This window comes from Typopeltis vanoorti, chromosome 1, assembly GCF_054136105.1.
Source record: "Typopeltis vanoorti isolate ZY-2024b chromosome 1, IOZ_Tvanoo_1.0, whole genome shotgun sequence".
NCBI lineage: Eukaryota > Metazoa > Arthropoda > Arachnida > Uropygi > Thelyphonidae > Typopeltis > Typopeltis vanoorti.
In genome coordinates, this window is record NC_143549.1 from 167799895 (window position 1) to 167823472 (window position 23578).

Below are 23578 nucleotides of genomic sequence, written 5' to 3' on the forward strand. Positions count from 1 at the left end.
GCATTGTGTTTTCAAAAGGAACACACTTATATTTTTAAGTGTGTTCCTTTTGATACAAGATTTGGATTAAAAATTCTATTTATTAATTTTGTCTTCTCCTTCATATTCATCCAAGATAATTAAAAGCATTTATCTGTTCTATTCTATTATTTTATTAATAATAACTATTTTACTTCTGAGTATGTCCACAAAATGCCACTGTTTTCATTTTATCTAGATGTTTTCAGTCCAGACTGTTATGTTGACATAATAGGGATGACTGAAACAAAAAAGACAAAAACTGGTGAGATCTCTCTGAGCAATAAATACAAACTGTTATATTCAGGCAATGACAATCAAGGAAAAGAAAGAGTAGCCATAGTATTCAACACTAATTATGAGGCTAATCTTCTTGAATGGCAGGCAATTTCAAGTGGGCAAAGGATGGTGATGTGAGCAAATATCAGAATGGGGAACTGGACAATGAGACTTGTTTGTGCCTAGGATCCCACAGAAGGTTCTACTAAGGTAGAAGTGGAGGAATTTTTTGAGGCTTTAGAGAAAGCAACTGCACAATGAAACAGGAAAAGTTGGTCCATGTTGGGGATCTAAATAGCAGAGAAGGAAATGATTGTCAAACATACAAAAATATTTTGGAGAAAAGAACAAAACTAATAATAATGGCAAATGCCATTATTATTAGCTTTGAACTGGTTATTACTAACAACATGTTCCAACATAAAAATGTGCACAAATTCACATGGAGAGAAGAAGAAAGGAATAAGAAAAGTCTCAATGACTATGTTATTGTAGATAATGATGTTTTTTCCCTGGTGCAGGACACAAGAGTGTACAGAGGATTTGAAAGCGGAAGTGATCACTTTTTAGTCTTGAGCAGGATTAAAATTGAATTCCCTATTGAAAAGAATAACATGTAAGAAAGTTTTGAAGCGAATAAAAGTTGAGCAACTCTCAGATGTGAACTGTAGACTAAAATACACAAAGATTATTCAAGAAAAAATGAAAGAGTTTGAGAACAGGAATCAAACCTTGGAGATTCAGTGGCAAGTCTTGAAGAAAGCCCTCATTAATTCAGCTAGAGAGGCATATGGTGAAGTTGTCTGCAAGAATAGAAAAATTAGAACTCCATGGTGGACACAGGAAGTTAAAGAGGCAGTGAAGGAAAAGAAGAAAGCATATCAAAAGTTCCTGGCAAATAAGTCAGCTTGTGCTCTTAGAGAATACAGAGACAAATGCAAGAATGCTAAACACTGTGTATAACTAGTTAAACAAAAGTCATGAGATGTTGGAAGTTAATATTTTTATTTATTTATTTATTAATAAAAGTCATGGGAATACTTTGGTAAGAACAAAGAAAATAAATATCAAGAAGGTGGCAAGATATTTTGGAGGTTGTTGAAGAAGCTCAGAAATGGAGAAAGAGTGCTGTAAAAGGAGTTAGAGATGATAAAGGTGACATGAAAACGGGAGAAAAAGATATCCTTGAAGTATGGAATAATTATTTCGAAAAATTGCTAAATGAAACAAGCAGTAACAGCACAGTGATAAAAAACACTCAACAGGCATGCAGTCAGGAATGCCTGTTGATCCATATCCATACTTGAAGTAGAAAAAAGAAATCAAAGGCTTGAAATGTGGAAAGGCAGCTGGAGTAGATGATATTTGACCAGAAATGCTCAAGTATGGAGGTATAAAAGTCTTGCAGTGGCTGCACTGCAAGATAGTTCAGAAGGACTGGACAGAGGGACGAATTCTGGATGACTGGTATAGAGCTCTCATAGTACCCATATATAAAAAGGGAAATAAAACTGAATGTAAGAATTACAGAGATATTTCTCTACTGAGTGTTCCTGGTAAGATTTATACCAGTATACTTGAGAAACGGTTGAGAATGATTATGTAAGAGAAGCTTGGTGAAGAACAAGCTGGAATCCAGCCAAATAGAAGCTGTCAGCATCAGATTTTCACTTTACAACAAATAGTTGAGAAGTCATGGGAATATAACAAAGATCTGTATTTAAGTTTTCTAGATCTGGAAAGAGCACATGACAAGTGCCAAGAGAGCAAATCAAAACAAGTTTGATGCCATCTCATATATATACCTATATTTGTGTATATACCTCTGTAGTATGAATTGGAGACACTATTTTTTAAACTTATTAAATTTGAAAATTAATTCTTCACAACAAATAAATTGGCAGGAACAAGACAGTGGTGGTCTATACAGTATACATGCAGGGCGTATGGGAAATGTTTCCTTTCTCCTCTCAATTAGCGAAGTATGATATACTTCAGGACATTGTTCTTGTCTCCTAGTAATTTTTAAACATGTGTTGTTGTTGTGATGTCTGTATTACTGTGCAATACTGAATTAACATTGTACATAAGAAAAAAATTGAACTGTACTGTTCAGGGACAACTTTTCAGGTTATCATTATAAGAACAAAGTCCAGCATTTTGTGGGTGGTATATTTGCACTAAGCAATACAGATATTGTACTTTATGTTATTCTGTAATTCATATTATAGGCAATCTTGTGGCATGAATTAGAGATTTCATTGTGCCCAACTTTGTTAAAGTTTGTAAATACTGTGCACATGCATTTTTAAATTATGTGTGTGTGTATACATTTATGTGAAACCTACCCACAAAAGATTATGACCCTATAGTACATTAGTAGTAGTGGTACTGTGGATGGGCTAAGGAACAGATTTACTTCATTTCCAATTTTGAGAAGGTGACTTATGCAGGACTTATGTCTTGGGCAATGTACAAAGTAATTTTAAAACTTGAATATCTTGTATTTAAGTAGATATTGTTGGTATGACACCAATACATAACAGAACAATAGTGACTAAGAGGTCTTTGTTCAGGGAGTTTCATATGCTAGATTTTGTTTTGGGTAAATGTGTATGTATTTACTGCAAAGGGTAAAAGTTTTATCAAAAAGAAGTGACACACACAAAAAAGGATGAAAGTGAATATGCAGGAAATATTTTGAGAGTTGTGTGGAGAGAGAGAGAGAGTAAAACAGGTGATAGTAAAGTAGAGAATGCTGACAGGTTAGGAAAATGTTGGAGTCTACAATATTGTTGAATGTACAAATGTCAGGAGAAAGAAGATGACCTCATGAAAGAAACAGTGTTTTTATATGCAGAACAACATGTTAGATCTAAAGCCTGCGGAAACATTAAGCAACTGGTAGAGGTGAAAGAGGGAAAAAAAAGCAAGATGTATAAGATAAGGAGCAGGAATGTATGAATAAGCAAGAGAAGAAAAATAAAGTGAAAATTTTTATGATGATTCTATGATAAAGATACTTATTTGAAGCATGACTAAATCATGTTTCTCTGGTCTGAAAATTAATATTAGTAAAGCTGTTAGATGCAAAAAGGTAAGATGAGAGAGAATTGATTGTTTTAGCTGGCACTAATGACTTGAAATGTGAAAAACAGTATATGAGAGAAGATCTAAAAGAGTTATGGAAGAAGTGAAAAAGAAGAGCAAGAGAGTAAAGACTGTTAGTCTGCTCCCTTGATGTGAAAGCAAGCCAAGGAGGGCAATGATTGCAAATGAATTAATTCATTGGTTGTACTGAAGGCATGGTGTGCAGTTTGCACACTTATAGATAGAAGGACTTATATAATGCTGATGAAATGCATTTAAATGGATTCAGGGTTAGGTGTCTTATTGAGACAAAACTGTTCATGAGAGTGTAGAAGTTCAAAAGGTTCATCATCATCAAATTCCTGATATAGTAGCAAACAAATTAATCTGAACAAGCCAAATTCCAGGTCAGGAAAACTAAAGCTAATAAGGTAGGTGTGTGTGTGTGTGTAAGCACCCAGAGGCAAGCAAGTATGAGAATGACATGACCAAAAAATGCAGAATCTCCACGTGACAAATTTGAATGGGATAGTGAATACAATGTATAAAGGTAGTTGGAGCCTAAGGAGATTCTTCAGTTTATGCATACTATTGCTAGAGTTATCAAAAGCTATAGGCATTAATGAGACTTGGCTGACAGAAGATGTATTTAGAGGAATAGAATCTGAGGGAAATTTCATGGAAGCCAGAGAAAATAGGACAGAGAGGAGGGATACTGTTGAAGATAGCAAATGATCCACAGCCAACAAGATTAAGCGATTAGGAAGACAAACATGTGAATGGCAGTTCATTTGATGCAATCTGGAGTGAGACTGAGGCTAATTATTGCACAACATATACTTGGTTGTTGCATCCCTGTAGAGGCCATGGGATGAAAGGTGTGATGTGGAAGATATGCATCAGCAAATTAGTATAATGAATGCAAGTCAAGTAATTACTATGGGTAATTAACTATGGAAACATAGATTGGAAGAATGAAATGGAATTTATTCACCTACTGACAGATATTTCCTTGAAACAGCATGTAATAGAGGGGACTTGGGGCTTGAGAGGGCTAGATCTGTTCATGCTAGTTTCAGTTTATGTGAAACTAAAGGAGGTAGCTTGAAGCAACGCCACTGAATAAGAATCTAGGGTATCAGACCAGTACTTATCCAATTCTTCTGCTAATTCCATTTCTTTTCCATTAAAGTTTCTTATGACAATGATGCTAATCTTGAACTCTGCTAACATTGAGTTGAGATTTGTTCCAGCTGCTGATTTTTCACAGCCCTGATTCCCTGATGAAAACAGTAGGGGATATTTTTATATTATATTTTAAGCCAATAAAAATATAATTTACTTAGCTAAATCCCAAATTGCCAGTCTCTCCTTATTCATTTTGTATCCAGGAAGACACTTGCTAATACTACTAATTATACCAAGAGAAGGTGAAGACTGGACATTAGGTCAGAAACCATGGTCCGTTCTCCACATTCCTTAAAGGGCTACATGGAGGTCTCCTCCCACTTATCTAGCATTGATTAATAAGCAACCCCTAAATAAGTGATATTCATCAAAAACGTTTTAGGTTAATTAGGTGGCTACACTTGGAAAAATCATACACAATTTGTACATAAAAAAACAGGTATTACCCCAGCAGCTTATGACAAAAACCTGTCTTATGGTAATTAATATTTAGTGTACATTGTAATTTCTTTAAATACCCTTGTGAATAGTGAACATAATAAGCCTTACCACTAGTCATTAAAAACCTGTCTTATTTTACAAGTTACAGGAACCACTGCTGAAGAGTGTGAACAGTGGCACAGTATATTCATGTTAAAGAAACGTTTAATTTTCTTGACCAAAAAGCTCTGGAAATACTTTTATTGGGATTATATTGATCAAGTGCATATAACAACAACTAAGTTATATGAACTAGTTTCACCAATTAAGTCTGTTGGCATCTTCAGGGTACATAACTGATGTACGGCATTAAAAAGTAAAAAACTGTTACAAACTATAATCAACCAATTCCAATTATATTAAACAAAGAACAGAGTGCGTACAATACATTCATAGAGCGTGGATGATATCACTTGTTGTTATTTAGGAACGTTCTATAGTTGGCACTGTAATTCAGTTCTGGTGAGTTGAAGGATCTGATAAGGGTCTTCCAGATCACGGGCAAGATTAGTCCTTGGTTCCTGTTAAGGTTTTGTATACAGCGGGCAACTGTTGTGGCCTCCTTAAAAATTCAGGAGCGGAAGTCCTCCTCCATGTAAGGAATTGTGCTTCTATCCCACTCTATAGTAAGGTTCGTTCTTGCGAAATGAAAAGCTAATCCCGATTTTTCTTCTCTGTTATAACTGATGTCACCTATGTTCTTTTTGCCTAATTTCAAGGCTCCTTGAAGTTTGGCCGATGTAATTCAAGCCACACGAGCATGGTATGTTATAAACTCCAGCATATTTGGAGAAAGGATGGCTATCTTTTGGAGATCTTAAGAATTGTCTAATCATTTCGGTGGGTTTAAAGGCCACTCTTATTTTATGTGGTCTAAGGAGTCTAGCAATCTTATTGGAAACTGTCTCCAAGTATGGAATGACGATGGTAGAAATATAACGTACATCATCTTGTTGTCTTTGTCGGGGTTTAGAGAAAAGTATCTTGTGGACGAGTATTCGAGGAAATCCATTCATGGTAAGGTTGGTGGATATCAGGGATAGTTCTTCCTGGAGGTCTTGTTGATCTGTTGTAAGGAGAGAAGCACGGTTCTTCAACATATGTACAATACTAAGTTTCTGAGAAATGTGGTGTGAGGAAGTGAAATGTAAATAATGTCCTAATTATTTACATTTCAAAGTATTGGTAGGTTTGCGGTAAACTGAGAGGTTGATACCTTTCAAAGTATTGGTAGGTTTGCGGTAAACTGAGAGGTTGATACCACCATTCGGAAGCTTCTTAATTAAAGTGTCCAGAAATGATAATTGGTTATCTTCTTCAAGTTCTAGAGTGAATTTGATTGTGTGGTGTAGAGAGTTGATTTTGTTGAGAAAGTCGAACAAATCCTTTTTTGTGTGGTTCCAAGCGATAAAGATATCGTCCACGTATCTCCACCATACTGTGGGTTTAGGGCCTGTTTGAGTTAAGATTTTACTTTCAAAATCCTCCATAAAGAGATCAGCACAAGATGGAGAGAGAGGGCTACCCATTGCAAGGCCAGTCAATTGTTGATATATGGTTTTATTCCATAAGAAAAAGTTTGATGTTAAACAATGACGGAACAGAGAAGTGATGTCTTGTGGGAAGCAAACTTCCTAAAATGTTGATGACTTCCTCCACAGGGATGTTAGTGAATAGAGATTTAACATCCAGGCTGGCGAGTAAATCCATGTTGGAGATATGTTGTTCAGTTTCTCAACGAAATGTTGGGAATTTTGTATATAAGTGTCCGAATTATGGATGTGAGGTTTGAGGAGGCCTGCCAGGTGTTTGGATAACAGATAAGTTGGCGAATTGATTCCATCCACAATCGGGCGTAGTGGTGTTCCATTTTTGTGTACCTTAGGAGCGCCATATAGTCTTGTTCGACTTTCTCAACAAAATCAACTCTCTACACCACACAATCAAATTCACTCTAGAACTTGAAGAAGATAACCAATTATCATTTCTGGACACTTTAATTAAGAAGCTTCCGAATGGTGGTATCAACCTCTCAGTTTACCGCAAACCTACCAATACAGGACGTTATTTACATTTCACTTCCTCACACCACATTTCTCAGAAACTTAGTATTGTACATATGTTGAAGAACCGTGCTTCTCTCCTTACAACAGATCAACAAGACCTCCAGGAAGAACTATCCCTGATATCCACCAACCTTACCATGAACGGATTTCCTCGAACACTCGTCCACAAGATACTTTTCTCTGAACCCCGGCAAAGACAACAAGATGATGTACGTTATATTTCTACCATCGTCATTCCATACTTGGGGACAGTTTCCAATAAGATTGCTAGACTCCTTAGACCACATAAAATAAGAGTGGCCTTTAAACCCACAAAAACGATTAGACAATTCTTAAGATCTCCAAAAGATAGCCATCCTTTCTCCAAATATGCTGGAGTTTATAACATACCATGCTCGTGCGGCTTGAATTACATCGGCCAAACTTCAAGGAGCCTTGAAATTAGGCAAAAAGAACACATAGGTGACGTCAATAATAACAGAGAAGAAAAATCGGGATTAGCTTTACATTTCGCAAGAACGAACCATACCATAGAGTGGGATAGAAGCACAATTCCTTACATGGAGGAGGACTTCCACTCCCGAATTTTTAAGGAGGCCACAACAGTTGCCCACTGTATACAAAACCTTAACAGGAACCAAGGACTAAATCTTGCCCGTGATCTGGAAGACCCTTATCAGATCCTTCAACTCGCCAGAACTGAATTACAGTGCCAACTATAGAGCGTTCCTAAATAACAACAAGTGATATCATCCACGCTCTATGAATGTATTGTACGCGCTCTGTTCTTTGTTTAATATAATTGGAATCGGTTGATTATAGTTTGTAACAGTTTTTTACTTTTTAATGCCGTACATCAGTTATGTACCCTGAAGATGCCAACAGACTTAGTTGGTGAAACTAGTTGGTATAACTTAGTTGTTGTTATATGCACTTGATCAATATAATCCCCATAAAAGTATTTCCACAGTATATTCATATTGCTCAAAGGAGCCACAATTGTAAATTTATACTTTTGATGTTGTTGCCTACCAAATTGTTAATAGACAAGGAAATGCATCTAGTTTGTAACAATATTTACATATAGTACTGCAGTCAGGTATTGCTCAACGAGTATCATGTGGCCTAATTGGGGAAAACATGCCCCAATTACTATATCACTTTGGTTGGCCAAATGAAATGTTTTAGGTACTGAATTTCTTGCAGGAGTCGTCATCCTGCTATACAGAATAGTGAATCATCATCATGTTCTCCATTCTAGTTTTTCTACCAACATTGTACAAGTGAAATCTTGATTTATCAAAGAGGTCACTTTTTCAAATCCTTAAATGACCTAAGTGTGGTATTACACTGTCTAATATAACACAATTTTTTGTGCTATAAGAGATAGTATAAAGAAAAATCCTGTACAAGTTTTTATTATTGAATAAAATGAAAATGAGTAGGAGGCAACATCCTGAACAAAACTGTATTCCTTTTAGGCCACACATCAATGAATGATTCTGGCAACATGCATTTTGCTTGCTATTTTGTTAACTATGAGGTGTTCTAGTAAATACTTGGCAATGTTCACACACAATCAAGGGGTACTGCTTTTTATACAATACTGATGACTAAACTTTGGCACATGAAATTCATAACACATTCAAAATATTAAGCTGCGATTTTTACTCATTCTTCACTTAAAATTATTTTAATTATTAGATGTTGTATTACAGTGTTTTAAATATACGTAAATATATATATATATATATATATATACACGTATATTTAAAACACTGTTGTATTTTTGTTGTAAAACACTGTAATACAACATCTAATAATTAAATTAGATGTTGTATTGAGGTCGGAAAAGTTCTCAGCCTCAACCATAGATGGCAACACTATCAGCAAGATTTTTTTTCCTAAGTTGGTGCATCTGTCATAAGCATCCATGTGAAATTGCAAGTCATTCTATCAAGTAGCTTGTTTTATACAGCTGACCGAAGCAAAATTGTTGTCTGTATCCCTTAAAATGGATAAAATTGAGTATCGTGTGGTTATAAAATTCTTTGTAAAAGAAAGTTTAACATCAAAAGAAATTCATTCGAAGTTCATAAAAGATTATGAGCACTCTTCTTTGTTCTTGACAATTAAGAAATGGGCTGCCGAGTTTAAACGTGGCCATACCAGCCTTAAAGATGATCCACATGAAAGATGTCCAAAAAGTGTAACAACACCAGAAATCATTGATCAAGTGCAAGATATGGTATTGGGTGACTGAGTCAAAGCACACTGTTGGATTGTGATAGAGTGGAATTTTAGGAACTGCGTTTCCAAGCAAAAAAGGAATATAAATACAGGTGATTGCCTCTGAGTATAAAATTATTGCTATGTAAATATATCAAGCAAATTTTACTATGAGAAATTAAATAAGCGTGTATTTAGTACCATTTACAAATGAGTTAAAATCAATAATGAAAGTGTAAATCTTTAGTAGAATTTTATAAAGTAATATGTATTAATAGATATAGAATGTTAGCACAAATTCAACATGGGAGGGGGGGAGTCCAAAGGTCACGGAGCAGTGATGCAAGGGAGTGGCTTGCCCCAAGCAAACAGTGTGACGTCAGCACACGTGCAATAGCGGAGAAGGCTGGACGGCGTGACATAAGACTACGTGAGTGTGTTGGCTGGACATCGCAAAATGCGAGAAACGCCGAGAAAAAAGAAGGAAATATAAGGGTCATGCACCCCTGAAAAAAGGGCTTTTTGTTCCTGGATCTCCTAGTGTTTGTCTCGCGAGGGTGAAGGGTGGCAGTGCCTCCATACTGGAGGATTCCGATAAAGGCAGCAGCGGAACTCGGCGGCTGTATCTCTGCAGAAGAAATAAGCCCGGCAGTCCATAGAAAGCCAGATTGAAGCACGTGGACATTAAGGAAAAGCAGATTCCGGTAGACCATTGACGCGATACAGAACCAAAGGGCAGATAAGTAGACTTTATTTGTATTTCACTGAATGTGAATGAGAGATTTGTGCCACATTGATAAAGCAGAAAAGGGAACATTAATATTGTTTAGAGAGGGTTGCCTTAAATCTTACTGTCTACTGTGATAAAGTTCCTTAATATGTTATAAGAAGTTACGAATATGTCTAGAGTGAGGAATTGCTAATTTATAAAGGGATCGTAAAAGATATAAATACTATCTTGTGTGGTTTGACAGAACTACTGAGAAATAGAAAGATTGTGATAATCATGTATGATTAAGGTATTTAAGAGTATAAATAAGATTCTTACTTTAGAGAATTACAGCATAATCAGTTATAAGTATATTTGTAGTATTGTAATATTTTAACTCTATCTTGACTGTCAGGAACTCCCTTAAGATGGGAATTAAGCTAATAGTATTGAATGCACATATTTTTGATATATAATAAACCTTGCTTTTGTATCTAACTAAGACTATCTGCGATTTCTGGAATCCGATGCACCTCTTATAAAAATAATACGAACCTATGCAGGAGACTAGAAAGAAGTAAAGTTCGGCCACGTCTGCAAAGCTAGGTATCATTTAAGTACTGTCCTGAGATCACCTCTTGATTGATAATATTGTTAATCTAATAGCGCTAAGTGGTGCAGCGAAATATAAATTTTCTTGGCGTTTTTATGAGAGGTAGATCCCATTGTCCCTCAGAGGTACCATGTGATGCCCGTATGGAATTTTAATGGGAAACTGACCCAAAGACTAAAGAATAGTTATAGTAGTAAAAAGTCGACACAACAGCATGAAATTGCTGAGACTATAGGCATTTCAAAAGAACATGTAGGACATATTTTGCATGAAGAATTGCAAATGAAAAAGCTTTGTGCAAGAAGGGTGCCATGCTTGCTCACAGCAGATCAAAAACACACTCCAATGAAGATCTCTGAACAGTGCTTGGAGCGTTTTAACAAGAATAAAACTGATGTTGTGTGTTGACGTATAACTATGGATGACACGTGGATTCTCCAGTACACGCCAGAATCCAAACAGCAAGTCAAAACAGTGGACAGAAGCCAGTTCTTCAGCAACAAAGAAGACAAAGTCTTCTCATCGGTGTTTTGGGATGCTAAATTTTTGTTTTAATTATCTCGAAAAGGGTAAAACAATAACCGAGGAATATTATTCTGATCTTTTAACCAGACTAGATTAAAAAAATTTGTGAAAAAGCACAAAGGTGTTTTGCCAATCGGAAAATTAAGGGATCTGCACTATGAATTGTCGGAACATCTACCCTATTCTCCAAATTTGGCTCCCTATCTCTTCCCAAATCTAAAACCCTTCCTTTTTTCTTCGAATCAAGAGGGGATTGTAGCTGTAGAGGGGTATTCTGCAGATCCTACTGAAAACCACTACAGGGATGGAATAATAGAGCTGGAATAAATGTAATAGTCTTAAGGGAGATTATGTTGAAAAATAAAAATAATTTTGAAATTATAAATTGTTTTTTCATTGTTAGCCCAAGAACTTTTCAGACCTCCCTCATATATATATATTTTTCATATATATATATATTTGAAAGTAATATGAATTATAGAAAATCAATGAAACCAAGTCTGAACACTGAACATAGAGAGAGAGAGAGAGAGAGAGAGAGAGAGAGAGAGAGAGAGAGAGAGAGGTGTAAATGTCTCAGATATAAGAATTAAACAAAAGAATAATGTTTATTTTACACACACACACACACACACACACACACACACACACACACACACACACACACACACACACACACACACACACACACACAAGTTAGTCCTTGACTTATGACTGTGTTATGTTTGAAATGATCTCACCATACATTGAAAAGCTTGTAAGGCAGAAATCACTATATATAAATATATTACTTATTTATTTATTTGACCTTTATTCCTATTTCAGTGGTCTTTTTTCTTTCCACACCATTAGAAGAATTACTATTTTGCTTGATGACTATTTCAGAAAGAAATAAACACTAAAAAAAAAAAAAAAAGAAAGACAAATAAAAAGATGTTATTACAGTGGATGGAGTCATCATTAGATGTTATGATGAAGCGTCTGAAGTCAAAAATAATATAATAAGATTAACAGGCTTTCCACAAGCAGAGACAAATCTCTTTGTGCTGTACTTGACCTCAGAATGGGCATACCACAAATTGTAGCATGTATACTTCCACAGAAAGAGAAACTATATGCAGATTGGGGAGGGCTAGCTTAGTAACAGAATGAAAACAAACTTCTATATAGCAAAAACATCCCCTCCTCAAATGAACATCATAATGCATAGCTGCAAGCCAAAGTATAGTAGAAGTTTTATTGTAGCACAAAATACAGCATGTGTTAATGGTTTTTTTCAGTGAGATGGCCATTGTAAATACACATATTGAGAAAATTATGTAACATTAAAGAAATTACACAGAGAAAACTGATATAAATTCTAGTATAATAGCTATTCAGTTTCAAGAAAAAAATATTTTATGCATTAAACAGAGCATTCACCTTAGGCAATCTGTGTAGAAATTTTCATTATCACAATCAGTTTCTAACAGCAAGTGAACTGCCTTTTCTCTTTGGCCCAGAAGCAATAAGTTTTCTGCACACTTTTGATTCTGACCATAGGTTGTACTTTTACACACATGAAGTGCTGCACGATCTAGTTGGAGTCTCTACAAATAAAAAAACATAACAAAAACAAAACTAAGATTATGCTCTGGTTTCCTTTTGATGGTATTGTATAAATATTCTTCTTATGATTATCCATGTTTACATTAATTATCAGAATTTCTTGCATTAAAAAAATAAATGAATAACTTTAAAGCTTTTCAGATTTTATGCAAAATTCATCCCCATTATTATAGCTGTTAGTAACAGTTATTATATGGACTATCTAGTGAAAAACAACATGATTAATTCAGACAAAATTTAATTTTTATCATTCTGAATAAACAGAGTTATTAGTTATTTTCTTTTGGGATAGTTAAACTATTAAATAGGTATTAGTTTGAATGAATGCTACATTTTAAATATTAAAATGTTAAGTATGCTAGGCAATATTATATGCAAGCAGCCATGTTCCTTCACCCTCCACCTTCATTTTTTAAAGAGACGTATCCAAGTACCAATGAGCAGGAGAGTATGCTTCCCTGCTTTTCTTCCATTCTTCTACAAGTTGCAAGATGAAAAACACAAAGAAGCTACACTTCTGTCCTCCCCCCCAACAAAAAAACTTTCCCCAGTTCTTTCTTACAGATCATTCCCTATTAAATCTTCACTTTCTCCAAAAAAGAACCTCAACTCCTTCTGCTTCAGAAATTGTTTTCCAGCTGACAGCATGTGCCCTTATCCCCAAAACTCATCTACAAAAATAATTCCTTTTTGTTTCTTTCTAGGGCTGAAGTCAAAAGCTGTCAGCTGGAGATAATTTTTTATAAACTATCATTCAATGTGTTGTTAATTATTAGTTTACATAGGCTGTATTACTTGAAAACTTAGTAGTTTTCTTTTTTATATATTTTATCAACAAAGTGTGTGTGTGTGTGTATATATAAAAACACAGCATATAAAATAAAATTGTACATTAATTCAATAGTGATCCTTCTACTCACACATATACACATTCAAAACCTTAAATCATTGGTTCTTATGGCATTAAATACAACATATCTGCAAAGACAAGTCAACATATTTTAGTTCAGAGACTCATACAGACATAAAAAAAACTTGACAATCTTGCTCTGGAAAATCTGAACATATATTCTTCAACAATCCATAAGTTCACTGAGGGAAATAGCAGCAACAAGTTTTCTTGCACACAATCACACAAGAAAATGACAATTCATACCTGTGTCTTCAATATATGCCATACTTCAATTCCTATTTCAACCAGGTAACAAAAATATTAACAGTTTACTTCTTAAAATTCAGCTATCCAGAACTGAAGAAGAAAACAACTATATGAAATGTTCCAGTTTTTTTTTACATGACAACTGTTCCACAAACATGTGAAATTCTAATCTTCATTAAAAAAAAAAATAAAATAAAATAAAATAAAAATTACAACAGTGAAGACATATGAACTTCTGAATAGGAACTTGAACAAATATGGAACACACAAAATACAACTATTCATTCTTTAAAGGGATTCATTTCCAACTCTCCCTTTTATTCTTCTATTTGTTCCATATTTAAATCTCTCTTTCTATAAAAATGTATTTTCTCTCTCTTGCCAATCATCTGTTTGTTTCATATCACAGTAGAGCATATGCTGTATTCTCTCAATTGAGTATCATAAGAGAAGTTTTGGTAATGGTAGAAAGGATACATTTATTTGCAGTGCAATGAAATTTCTTTTCCACTTGATGATTATTTCACTGGATTCAGTATTAAAAAAAAAGCATCTACAAGTACAGCGGTTATATTCTTTTTAGAGTTGAATATCATTTCAACATAATGATATTTTTATACACTTTCTTTTTATTTTCAGTTACCTAAACTAACAATAATAGCTTCCATTAACACAATTATGTCACAATATTTAAATATTTTAACAGTTTAAATTGGAACAATTGAAGAAAAAGGGCATAAATTATTTTAATTTGGCAATAATTAAAATTGCCATTCAAAGGAAAACACTAAATATCCATTTTTAAATATAGAGTATAGCTGACTAACGATAGCAAACATGTAAGGACCACAGGAGGAGCAGATTATGACAAGTTGATCACTCAGCTTGCAGCAGTGCCATGACATACGAATTTGGAGAGGAGAGATGTTAGCAATGCTTAATGATCGTCAAGGGGAGTTTAAAGATATCTGTTAGATAAGTCAGGTAGTTAGATGGATGAATGGCATCATTAAGCAGGAGTTGCATAGGAAGGGAAATAAGGAAAACGGTGATCAGCATGACCAGTACAAGGCAAAGGAAAGAAACGTAACCAGTATGGTAAGTAAGGTCAAAACTAATTATGAGAAGCTAGCTGATGAGGTCAAAAAAAAATCCCAAAGAGTTCTTTTGCTATGTGACAAATAAAAAGAAGAATGATTATTGAAAGATGAGTTTAAAAAGTGCCGATGGTAGAGAGATAACAGAAGGATTAGATGATACATTAGCCAGCATGCTATAATGATGACCTTCTCCACAGTTTTAGAGCGAACAGAAGTGAGAGCAACTGAACAGCAGTTTGTAGGCTGAATTTATCACTTTTCTTTGGAATGGGGTAGATATGAGCCTGTTTTCATGCTGTAGGTTAGACAGTTAAATAGGATGGACTGAAGAAGCGATACAGGTTAGGTGTTAGTTCTGGGATACAAGTTTTTAAAAGAATAGGTGGAATGCTATCAGGACAACATGTCTTGTTTGTGTTCAGGCTATTAAGGATTCTTCAGATTTCTTTCTGGCAGAAGACTACAGGTGACATGGAGTGATCAATTCTTAGTAAAGTAGGGAGAACCCTTGTCACCAATGCAGGAAATGGATGAGAAGAGAGATTCCAGCAAGTCACACTTATCTTTGGGTGGATTGGCAATGGTTACATCTAGATGTGAGAGTGGTGAAAACATGCGTGGATAAAAGTTACACCTGATGGCCATGGTAAGGGATGAAGGCTCAACTGCTGTTTGGACACAAGATGAGTTTGCAGCATTTGGCTGTTTCCAAATCTGATTTGGACTTGATGGTTCTTTTATAGGTGTTGCAAGCTATGATACAGGAAGAGTGAGCAGTTAGAGTTTTGGTCTTTGGCCACAGTTGTAGTATGATGAGCTTTTTCCTGTACTGTGTTGACACACTTTTTTTTTTTTTTTTTTTTTTTTGAGAATCAAGGCTTAACTGGTGGCTAGGGATATGGGTAGAATGAAGGTTGAAGGCCATTCCTGTGAGGATGATTTATTCAGTCTGAACAAGTGTTTGAATCAGGAGGACTGAAGCAGTAGAAGTCATGGAGGTCATTCCATTTGGCACCCCTGTAGTGCCAAAGGACAAGAGACTGAAAACCACTGGGTGAAGCCAGTTCCATGGCAAAGGAAACCTGTATGAGGCTGTGGTCTGAGTTACCAAGAGTAGAACATCCATAGTATATTTGGGAAGGGAGCTTATTAAGAAACAATCGAGTATATGTTGTGAGACTCGAGGGAGTGTCAGGTATTCTAGTAGGGAGAATGATGATCTGTTTTTGGTCATTGCAAATGGCAAATAATTCAGCATTCCTGACTGCTTGAATGGTGAAACTGTAGAAGGGAGATTAATTTGAGTTGTGGATGTGGAGGTACCCAAGAAGGATGCCACTAATAGGGTATTTTGACAGCAGAAAATTGAGCTTTAGAGAGAGACAGTTGAAGAGGTCACAGTAGTTATCAGAGTCTGGAGTGCAATAGAGACAACAAATAAAAACAACGGGTTGGTTTGATAACAAAATTTTGAGGCAAAGTAGATTGCACAGGTGGGTGGGGATGCTCCTTCTGTCACAAGTGTTGCTCTTGTGACAGAAGGAACTGTGTGTAATTTGGAGAGGAAGCAGAGGTTGCCAGCTGGGGTTTTGTTATAGATAACAGCAGATGCACATCATTCATCATATTGCTGTTTAAGTCAGGAATGTTGGCGAAGTGGATAAGGCAACTTTTTTTGGGGGGGGGGTAAGAATTAATGTTGGTAGTTTTTTTCTTTCTGATTTTTTTTTCGGTTGGATTTTTGTTGTTTTTTATGATTTTCTTAACATTTCTTTTGTATGTGAGAATTTTATGATCTACGGTAAAATCATGTACAATTTATCTGAGCTTGTAAAATGTGCAGTATCAAATATATCAACATGTACAATATAATATATACAAATATGCATGTAATAATCAATGTATTCTTATATAGATTATCTTAAATTCAGGCAGTCATTTTAATGTTATTACTACAGCATAAGTTTCGTAAGTTTCTTTCTGAAGGGAGATGGGAAAATGTTAATATAAAACAGTTAACAGCCTTTAATAAAGGATAGTTGACAGCTCAACTCTTATGTTGCTGTATGTGTAATTGATGGTCCAAGCTCACTTGATCTAAAATACTAGTCCATGATTATGTCTATTCTCTTAAATTTATGAAACACTTAAGACTTCTTGTAATATATTTGTTCCTTATAAAATCGATGATAATACCACATGTGCAATATTAGTAGTGGGAATCAGATGGTGCTGATGCTGGCATTCTGCATAGTCGGTGGATTAAGTGGTAGAGACAGAGAGTTTTCGAGTGCCCTTCTTTAATGAGTCCTTCTTTTGGAGGTGTCACGTAATAAGAATAAAAAACTAACTGGTCATCATCAGTGCATCAGCATAATCACAAGGTGAAGCTAGAACAAAGAATGTTAATCCTATTTACAGAGCTGAGCCACGTGCTAGAATGCCATCTTGCAGGTGGTTATAAAATAAAATAAGATTACAATTAAAGCCAAAATTAAAAATTAAGTGATTTGAAATAAAAATTAAATTTAAATAACAAATTGAATGATATAACATTATATGAAAAAGAAGGGGGAGGGGCACACTACTGTTTGCACTTAGGATGACACTCTTCCAAATCTTGGCAAATGAGAAGCAGTCAATCTAATTAAATTTAGCTAGGGTAGAAGTGCTTAAACACTCTTTAAATAGATGCTAAAATCTAAACCTGCACTGATGTAAAAAGTGAGTATTTGTCTAGAGAATATTATGGAGAGTGTCCATGCCATGCTGAGCAAAGCCAGATTTTTCAGATTCATTGCTGTTGATAGATTGGTGTTCTTGTCATTTTCAACAGAGCATCCTGTGTGCCCAAAGTATGAGCAGGGGCACTCGCATTGAATCTGTTAAACAAGTGGGCGGAAGGAGTAAGATTGAAAAGAAAGTATCTTTCGTGGAATGGTAACAAAGTGGACATTTTATCGATAAGGAAAAGTTTAGTAACTAAATTGTATCTTTTCAGGATCTTAGCATCCTCTTAGAGATGCTAGGATGTATGGAATAGGGACTTGCTATATAGGTTCATGGTGATGGGCTTGTAAGCGTCCAGTATGTGTTGAAATTTCCTTGAGGTGAAATAATTCTGTAGTATGATGCATTAGATGGTGCTCAATTCTCGTTGGAAAGTGGAGCAGATAACATTCTTTGTTGAGCAAAGATTTGAAGATGCCATTTTTAAGATGGATGATGTGCTGAATCTTGCTGTATGTAGTTGCCTGTGAAAGTGTTATGGTGGACAGATGTAGCAAGTATTACATAAGAGGTACAGGAAAGGAGGATATCCAGGAAAGCTAATTTTCCATCCATTCCTTTTTATTATTTTTTTTCCATGGTGAAGCTGATGTGTGGGTGAAGGCTGTTGATTTTGGAAAGAAGATAGAGATACTTCTGTGTCTGGACAGATGGCAAACACATCATCCAAATATCACCTCAAAAGGAAGGTTAGGATTGTATTGAGGAGAATTGAGATTCCTCTAAGTGGAAATGGACAAGAGCATGTGACGAGGGGGCTTCACATAACTGTTCTTTCAATCTGTTTGTAGAACTGGTTTTTGCAGATGAAATAGCTTGAGGTCATGAAAAGTCCAAAAGTTTGATTACATCTGGAGGGAACTTCTCTGATAACAGTTGGAGAATATCATTAGTGAGAAGCACACTGGCAAATAAGGACTGGATATTAAAACTGACCATGAGGTCTGTAAGCCGAAGAGTTAGGTTGCTTTTTTTTTGTCAGAAATTCTGATGAATTTTTCACAAAGGCTTGTGTGTTGCTAGAACAGGAGCTTAAAAGATGAGCTAGGAATTTAGCTAAGCAATAGATGGGGCATTTATGCAGTTAACTATGGGTTTGAGGAATGGGACTCCTTACTTATGGATTTTTGATAGGCCATAAAAATGTGGGTTTTTTTTTTTTTTTTTTATCAAAATGAGTCTTCAATTTTTTGATAGTATCTTTATCCCAAATGATCACTTTGTTAAGTAAGGAATTAAGTTTGTTGATTTGAGTTCTGAATAATCTTCTGGTAAAAGATAAATTTTTCTGTTGTACTCGGTGGTGCCACCATTGTCTACTTTGTTATGGTGAGTTGGTTGCTATGTCTCAAGAATTTCAGGGTGCTGATTTCAGCTAGAGATAAGTTTAGCTCTGAGTAGTAACTAAGGAGACTTCTAGTCAGAGTTTATTAGCATCATCACTTGAGAGGGTGGTTAAGTTCCTCTCAATGTTATGTAGGAAATCCTGGTCCAACACTTGCCCTTTACATCAGCGCAGGTATAGGTTTGAGCAGTTATTTAAGAGTGCTGAAGAGCACTTTAACACCATTCATATTTAAATCGAATGACTACCTCTTTACTGCCAAGATTTGGGAAAGACTCATCCCAATAAATGGCAGGCAATAGCATGTTCCCCCCCCCCCCCCACTTTTTATATACACTGCTATGTCATTCAATTCATTATAAAAATTTAAGCTTTATTTCAAATTACTTAATTTTAATTTTGGCTTTAATTGCAATCTTACTTTATTTTATAACCACCTGTAATGTGGCATTCCAGCATATGGCTCAGTTCTGTAAACACAATTAATATTCTTTGTTCTAGCTTCACCCCATGATTATGTTGATGCACTGATGATGACCAGTTAGTTTCTGGTTGAAATATTTTCAATAATAAAAATTATTTATTTTTGTGCATAAATGTGTATAATTAATTTAGCAATTAGAAGATATTGAATACAAGAGAGAGAGTTAAACAGAACAAACTATAAAGATAAATATTAGTTTCACTTGCTCATATTTATTATTATTACTATTTGGTATGAATGCTTGGACATAAATTATAACTCATGTTGATGTTTAGTGGAAAACCAGATGTCTTCCTTAGTATTGTACCTACGATCCAATGAATCATAGGTACAATACTAAGGAAGAAGTGGAGAAATTTCTTGAATCATTAGAGAAGGCTGATGAAAAAGGAAAGAAAAACTGTTACTTATTGGAGATCAAAACAGTAGGATGGAAAATGAATCCAAGCTAATATAGAAATGATTTGAAAACAATTTACAGAAAAGGGAAAAGATAATATTAACTGTAATCATCAACTGGATTTCTGTTTGGGATATGGATCAGATCACTAACATGTTTCAACATAAAGAAGTGCAAAAATTCACATGGAAAGAAGATACAAGAAATAAGAAGTCTCATTGACTCTGCTATTTATAGCAATATCTTCATGCTGGTTGCAGGGGATTTGAAACAGGAAGCGACCACCACCATTTGGTATGAAGCAGGATAAAAATGAATATCATATTGAAAAGAAAAGTGTGTAAAAAGAATCAAAGTTGGGCAATGTGTTTAAATTTCTAAGCAGTATAGATATATTTTAACCTGTATAGATGAGATATGAATGATTTTCATATTATGATTGGCACATTTAACGAAAATAACAGGCAAAATGCAAACAGATTTGTTACAGATAAATACTAAATATTCAGCTTACTGTTGTAATATTATGGATGGTACAATAAATTACTATGACAGGGAATTAATTATAATATCTTATAAACTCTAGTTATACATGTGCATTTATGAAGCATTTCGGTTTTTAAAAAAATTATTTTTTTTTTGGGGGGGGGAGGCAGGGAGTGAATGATGATTAGTATAATGAATAAATCCTCATACACCACCACCAGAGCACTATTCAGGCACAAGCAAAAGTTATTATATACAAGAAATTGAAGGAATGCCTGGCTATGCCTAACAGATTAGCAAGGCTTGTTTTGGAAGCTATCTGAAGTAAAAAGGTAAAATAAAGAATTGTGGAGCTTTATAAATGATAATAACCTAAGAAGTAAGACACTACTGCAGTCAGTTTACATATGCCAAAATGTGAAGTGTGCTACAACATACGGAGAGCTGAAAAAAAAAAAAAAATCTTAGACTTTACATTTTTTAAAAATTAAAGGTGGTTAACAAGAATTAGGAATTTTTAGGAAAAAATTATATAACGTGCTGAAATAACATACCTTATAAGTACTATTATCACAAAAGATATCATAACCTGTGTCCAGTGGCTGCTCAAAAAGTGCATTTACAGTTGAATTATTTCCTTTACTTCCTTCTATCAAATTGTGTCCATCACAACCCGATGACCGTTTTGACTCATAAGGCTGAAATTACAATCCACATTGTTTAATTCAGAAACAGATAGTTGTCTACTAAAGCAGTTATCATAATGATACAATGTGAATTGTATCATTATGATAACTGTGAGTAATATGAACAATGGCAAAAACTTTTAGAAGTAAAGATCTCTTGTAAATTGGAAAAATAAAAAAAAAAGAATAAAAGAAAAGGAAACTGACAATTAACAAAAATTTAATCTTACTGTAGCCCTCAGAACTGCTCTTAGATTGTATGTGCTGAAAGAATGAATGACAGATCCTCAGAGAAATAACTGTTCACACTTAACATGATACACATGCAGATATATGAAACGAAGTGGTATATTTTGCTTGATATATTGTTCCATAATATTTAAAATCAAGATTGTAGTGGTCAGAACATACGAGGTGTGGCTATTAAATAACAAGACTGGTTGCAAAAATGTGGTTTATTATTACAATTGTACAACTTAATTGTTAACCCAATTCAACATACTCCTCTCCTCTATCTATATACCGTTGCAGATGAATTTTTCATTGTTGGAAGCAGTGCTGCAAGTCATCAGGTGTTATCTGCTTCAGTGGTGCTGCCGTTTTCTCCTTTATGTCATCCACTGACTGAAAATGGGTGCCCTTCAATGTGGATTTCAACTTTGAAAAAAAAGGTAAAAGTCGCATGGAGCTAAGTCTGACGAGTAAAGTGGATGGTCCAACACTGGGATCTTCTTATCAGTCAGATACTGCTTTACAGTGCACTGTGGGCTGGAGCATTGCCCTGATGGAGAATCCAAGCGTTGTTCTTCCACAGATCGGGTCTCTTCTTCCTCACTTGTTCTCTCAGCTCAGCCAGAACCTCAAGGTAATAATGTTGGTTAACTGTCTGACCCTCGGGTACCCATTCAACCTTTACCATGCCACTGATAAAAAAAAACAAAAAAACACGATCATAATTGCCTTCAGTTTTGACTTGTTCATTCTTGCTTTTTTCATTCTCGGTGACGTGGGAGTTTTCCAGTGCATCGATTGTCTCTTTGTTTCTGGATTATACTGGAAAATCCACGTCTCATAAATACGATTTATGAGAATTTGTTTCCGGATGTCTTTCTGCTCCTGACACAAGTTTTTGGGAACCATTTTGGCACAGACTTTGTTGATGTTCAATTGCTCATGCAAAATTCTACTATCATCCAAATGCTTAATCGGTGATCGGTGTGGACAATTTAATTAATTTTCGCAACGTTTTGTTCGGTTTCTGCCATGACAGGGAGACTCGGTCGTTTGTCATCTTGAACATTTTCTTAACCTTCAGCAAAGCGTTTGTGCCATTCAAATATTCACGCACGTGACATTACATTATCACCGTACACCTCCTGCAACAGTTTCAAATACTCGGTCAGGTACAAGGATCTGTACTTAAGTTTTGTAGATCTGGAAAAGGCATAAGACAACATACCCAGAGAAAAGCTTTTCAAAACATTGCAGTTATATGAGGTAAATGAAACATACAGGGCAATACATAGTCTATATTTAAACTGTAAGTCAACAGTTAAAATTCATGGAAATACAAGATGGTTTGATGCAAAAACAAGGATAAGACAACGATACAAATTATGAAAGAAAAATGGCATTAGGCCTGATATTAGAATTGTAGATGTCAAACTTAGCTCTTTGCTTTATGCAGATGATACACTCCTAAACATATTTAGTGCAAGTCTCCAGGATTCTCTAACTAAATTGAATAACAGCTGTAACAAATTTGGCAAAAATCAGCAACAAAAAGACCAAAATATGAAAATAGACAGGAGCATAGAAAACTTCACCTGCATTCTGAATGGAAATCTTATAGAACAAGTGCAATATTTCATAGTTTTTTAGTGAAGATGGCAGGTTAAATCTGAAAATAGACAACAGAATAAGCAAAACTGGTATGATGGGTAGCCAAGACACCAAACTAGCAGTATACAAAACAGTGTTGAAATCAGTTTTAAGTTCTGGACCTGAGAGTTGGGTTAGAAATAAAGCACTAGATCAAAGACTAGAGATTAGAGGAGTGAACAGACGGCAGAATCATATTAAAAATGAGGATATTAGAAAGGAACTTGACCTTATTAGCATTCAAGAATATATCAGGGGTGCTTAAGGGTCAAAGCTGTATAACTGAGAGGAGACCTCCACATAGCCTTTAAAGGAATGCGGAGAACCGACCAGGGCTTCTGACCTAATGTCCAATCCTCACCTTCTCGTGGTGCACCCTGTTGGGTATCTACTTTGATACTGAACGAACGAGGATGGGCTGGCAATTTGGGATTTAGCCGAC

At 35.2% G+C, this 23578-nt stretch overlaps 1 protein-coding gene across 1 annotated transcript in view; it reads right to left on the reverse strand.

Moving 5' to 3' along the window:
• LOC150110628 (WD repeat-containing protein 11-like) overlaps positions 1-23578 on the reverse strand; it is a 355935-nt gene that overhangs the window by 55945 nt on the left and 276412 nt on the right. Inside the window, exons 21-22 of the mRNA XM_090399950.1 lie at positions 21124-21267; positions 12620-12786 (exon numbers count right to left, since the gene is read on the reverse strand). Of these exons, the coding sequence (XP_090256076.1) occupies positions 12620-12786; positions 21124-21267 (311 nt within the window). The remainder of the gene's footprint in view (positions 1-12619; positions 12787-21123; positions 21268-23578) is intronic.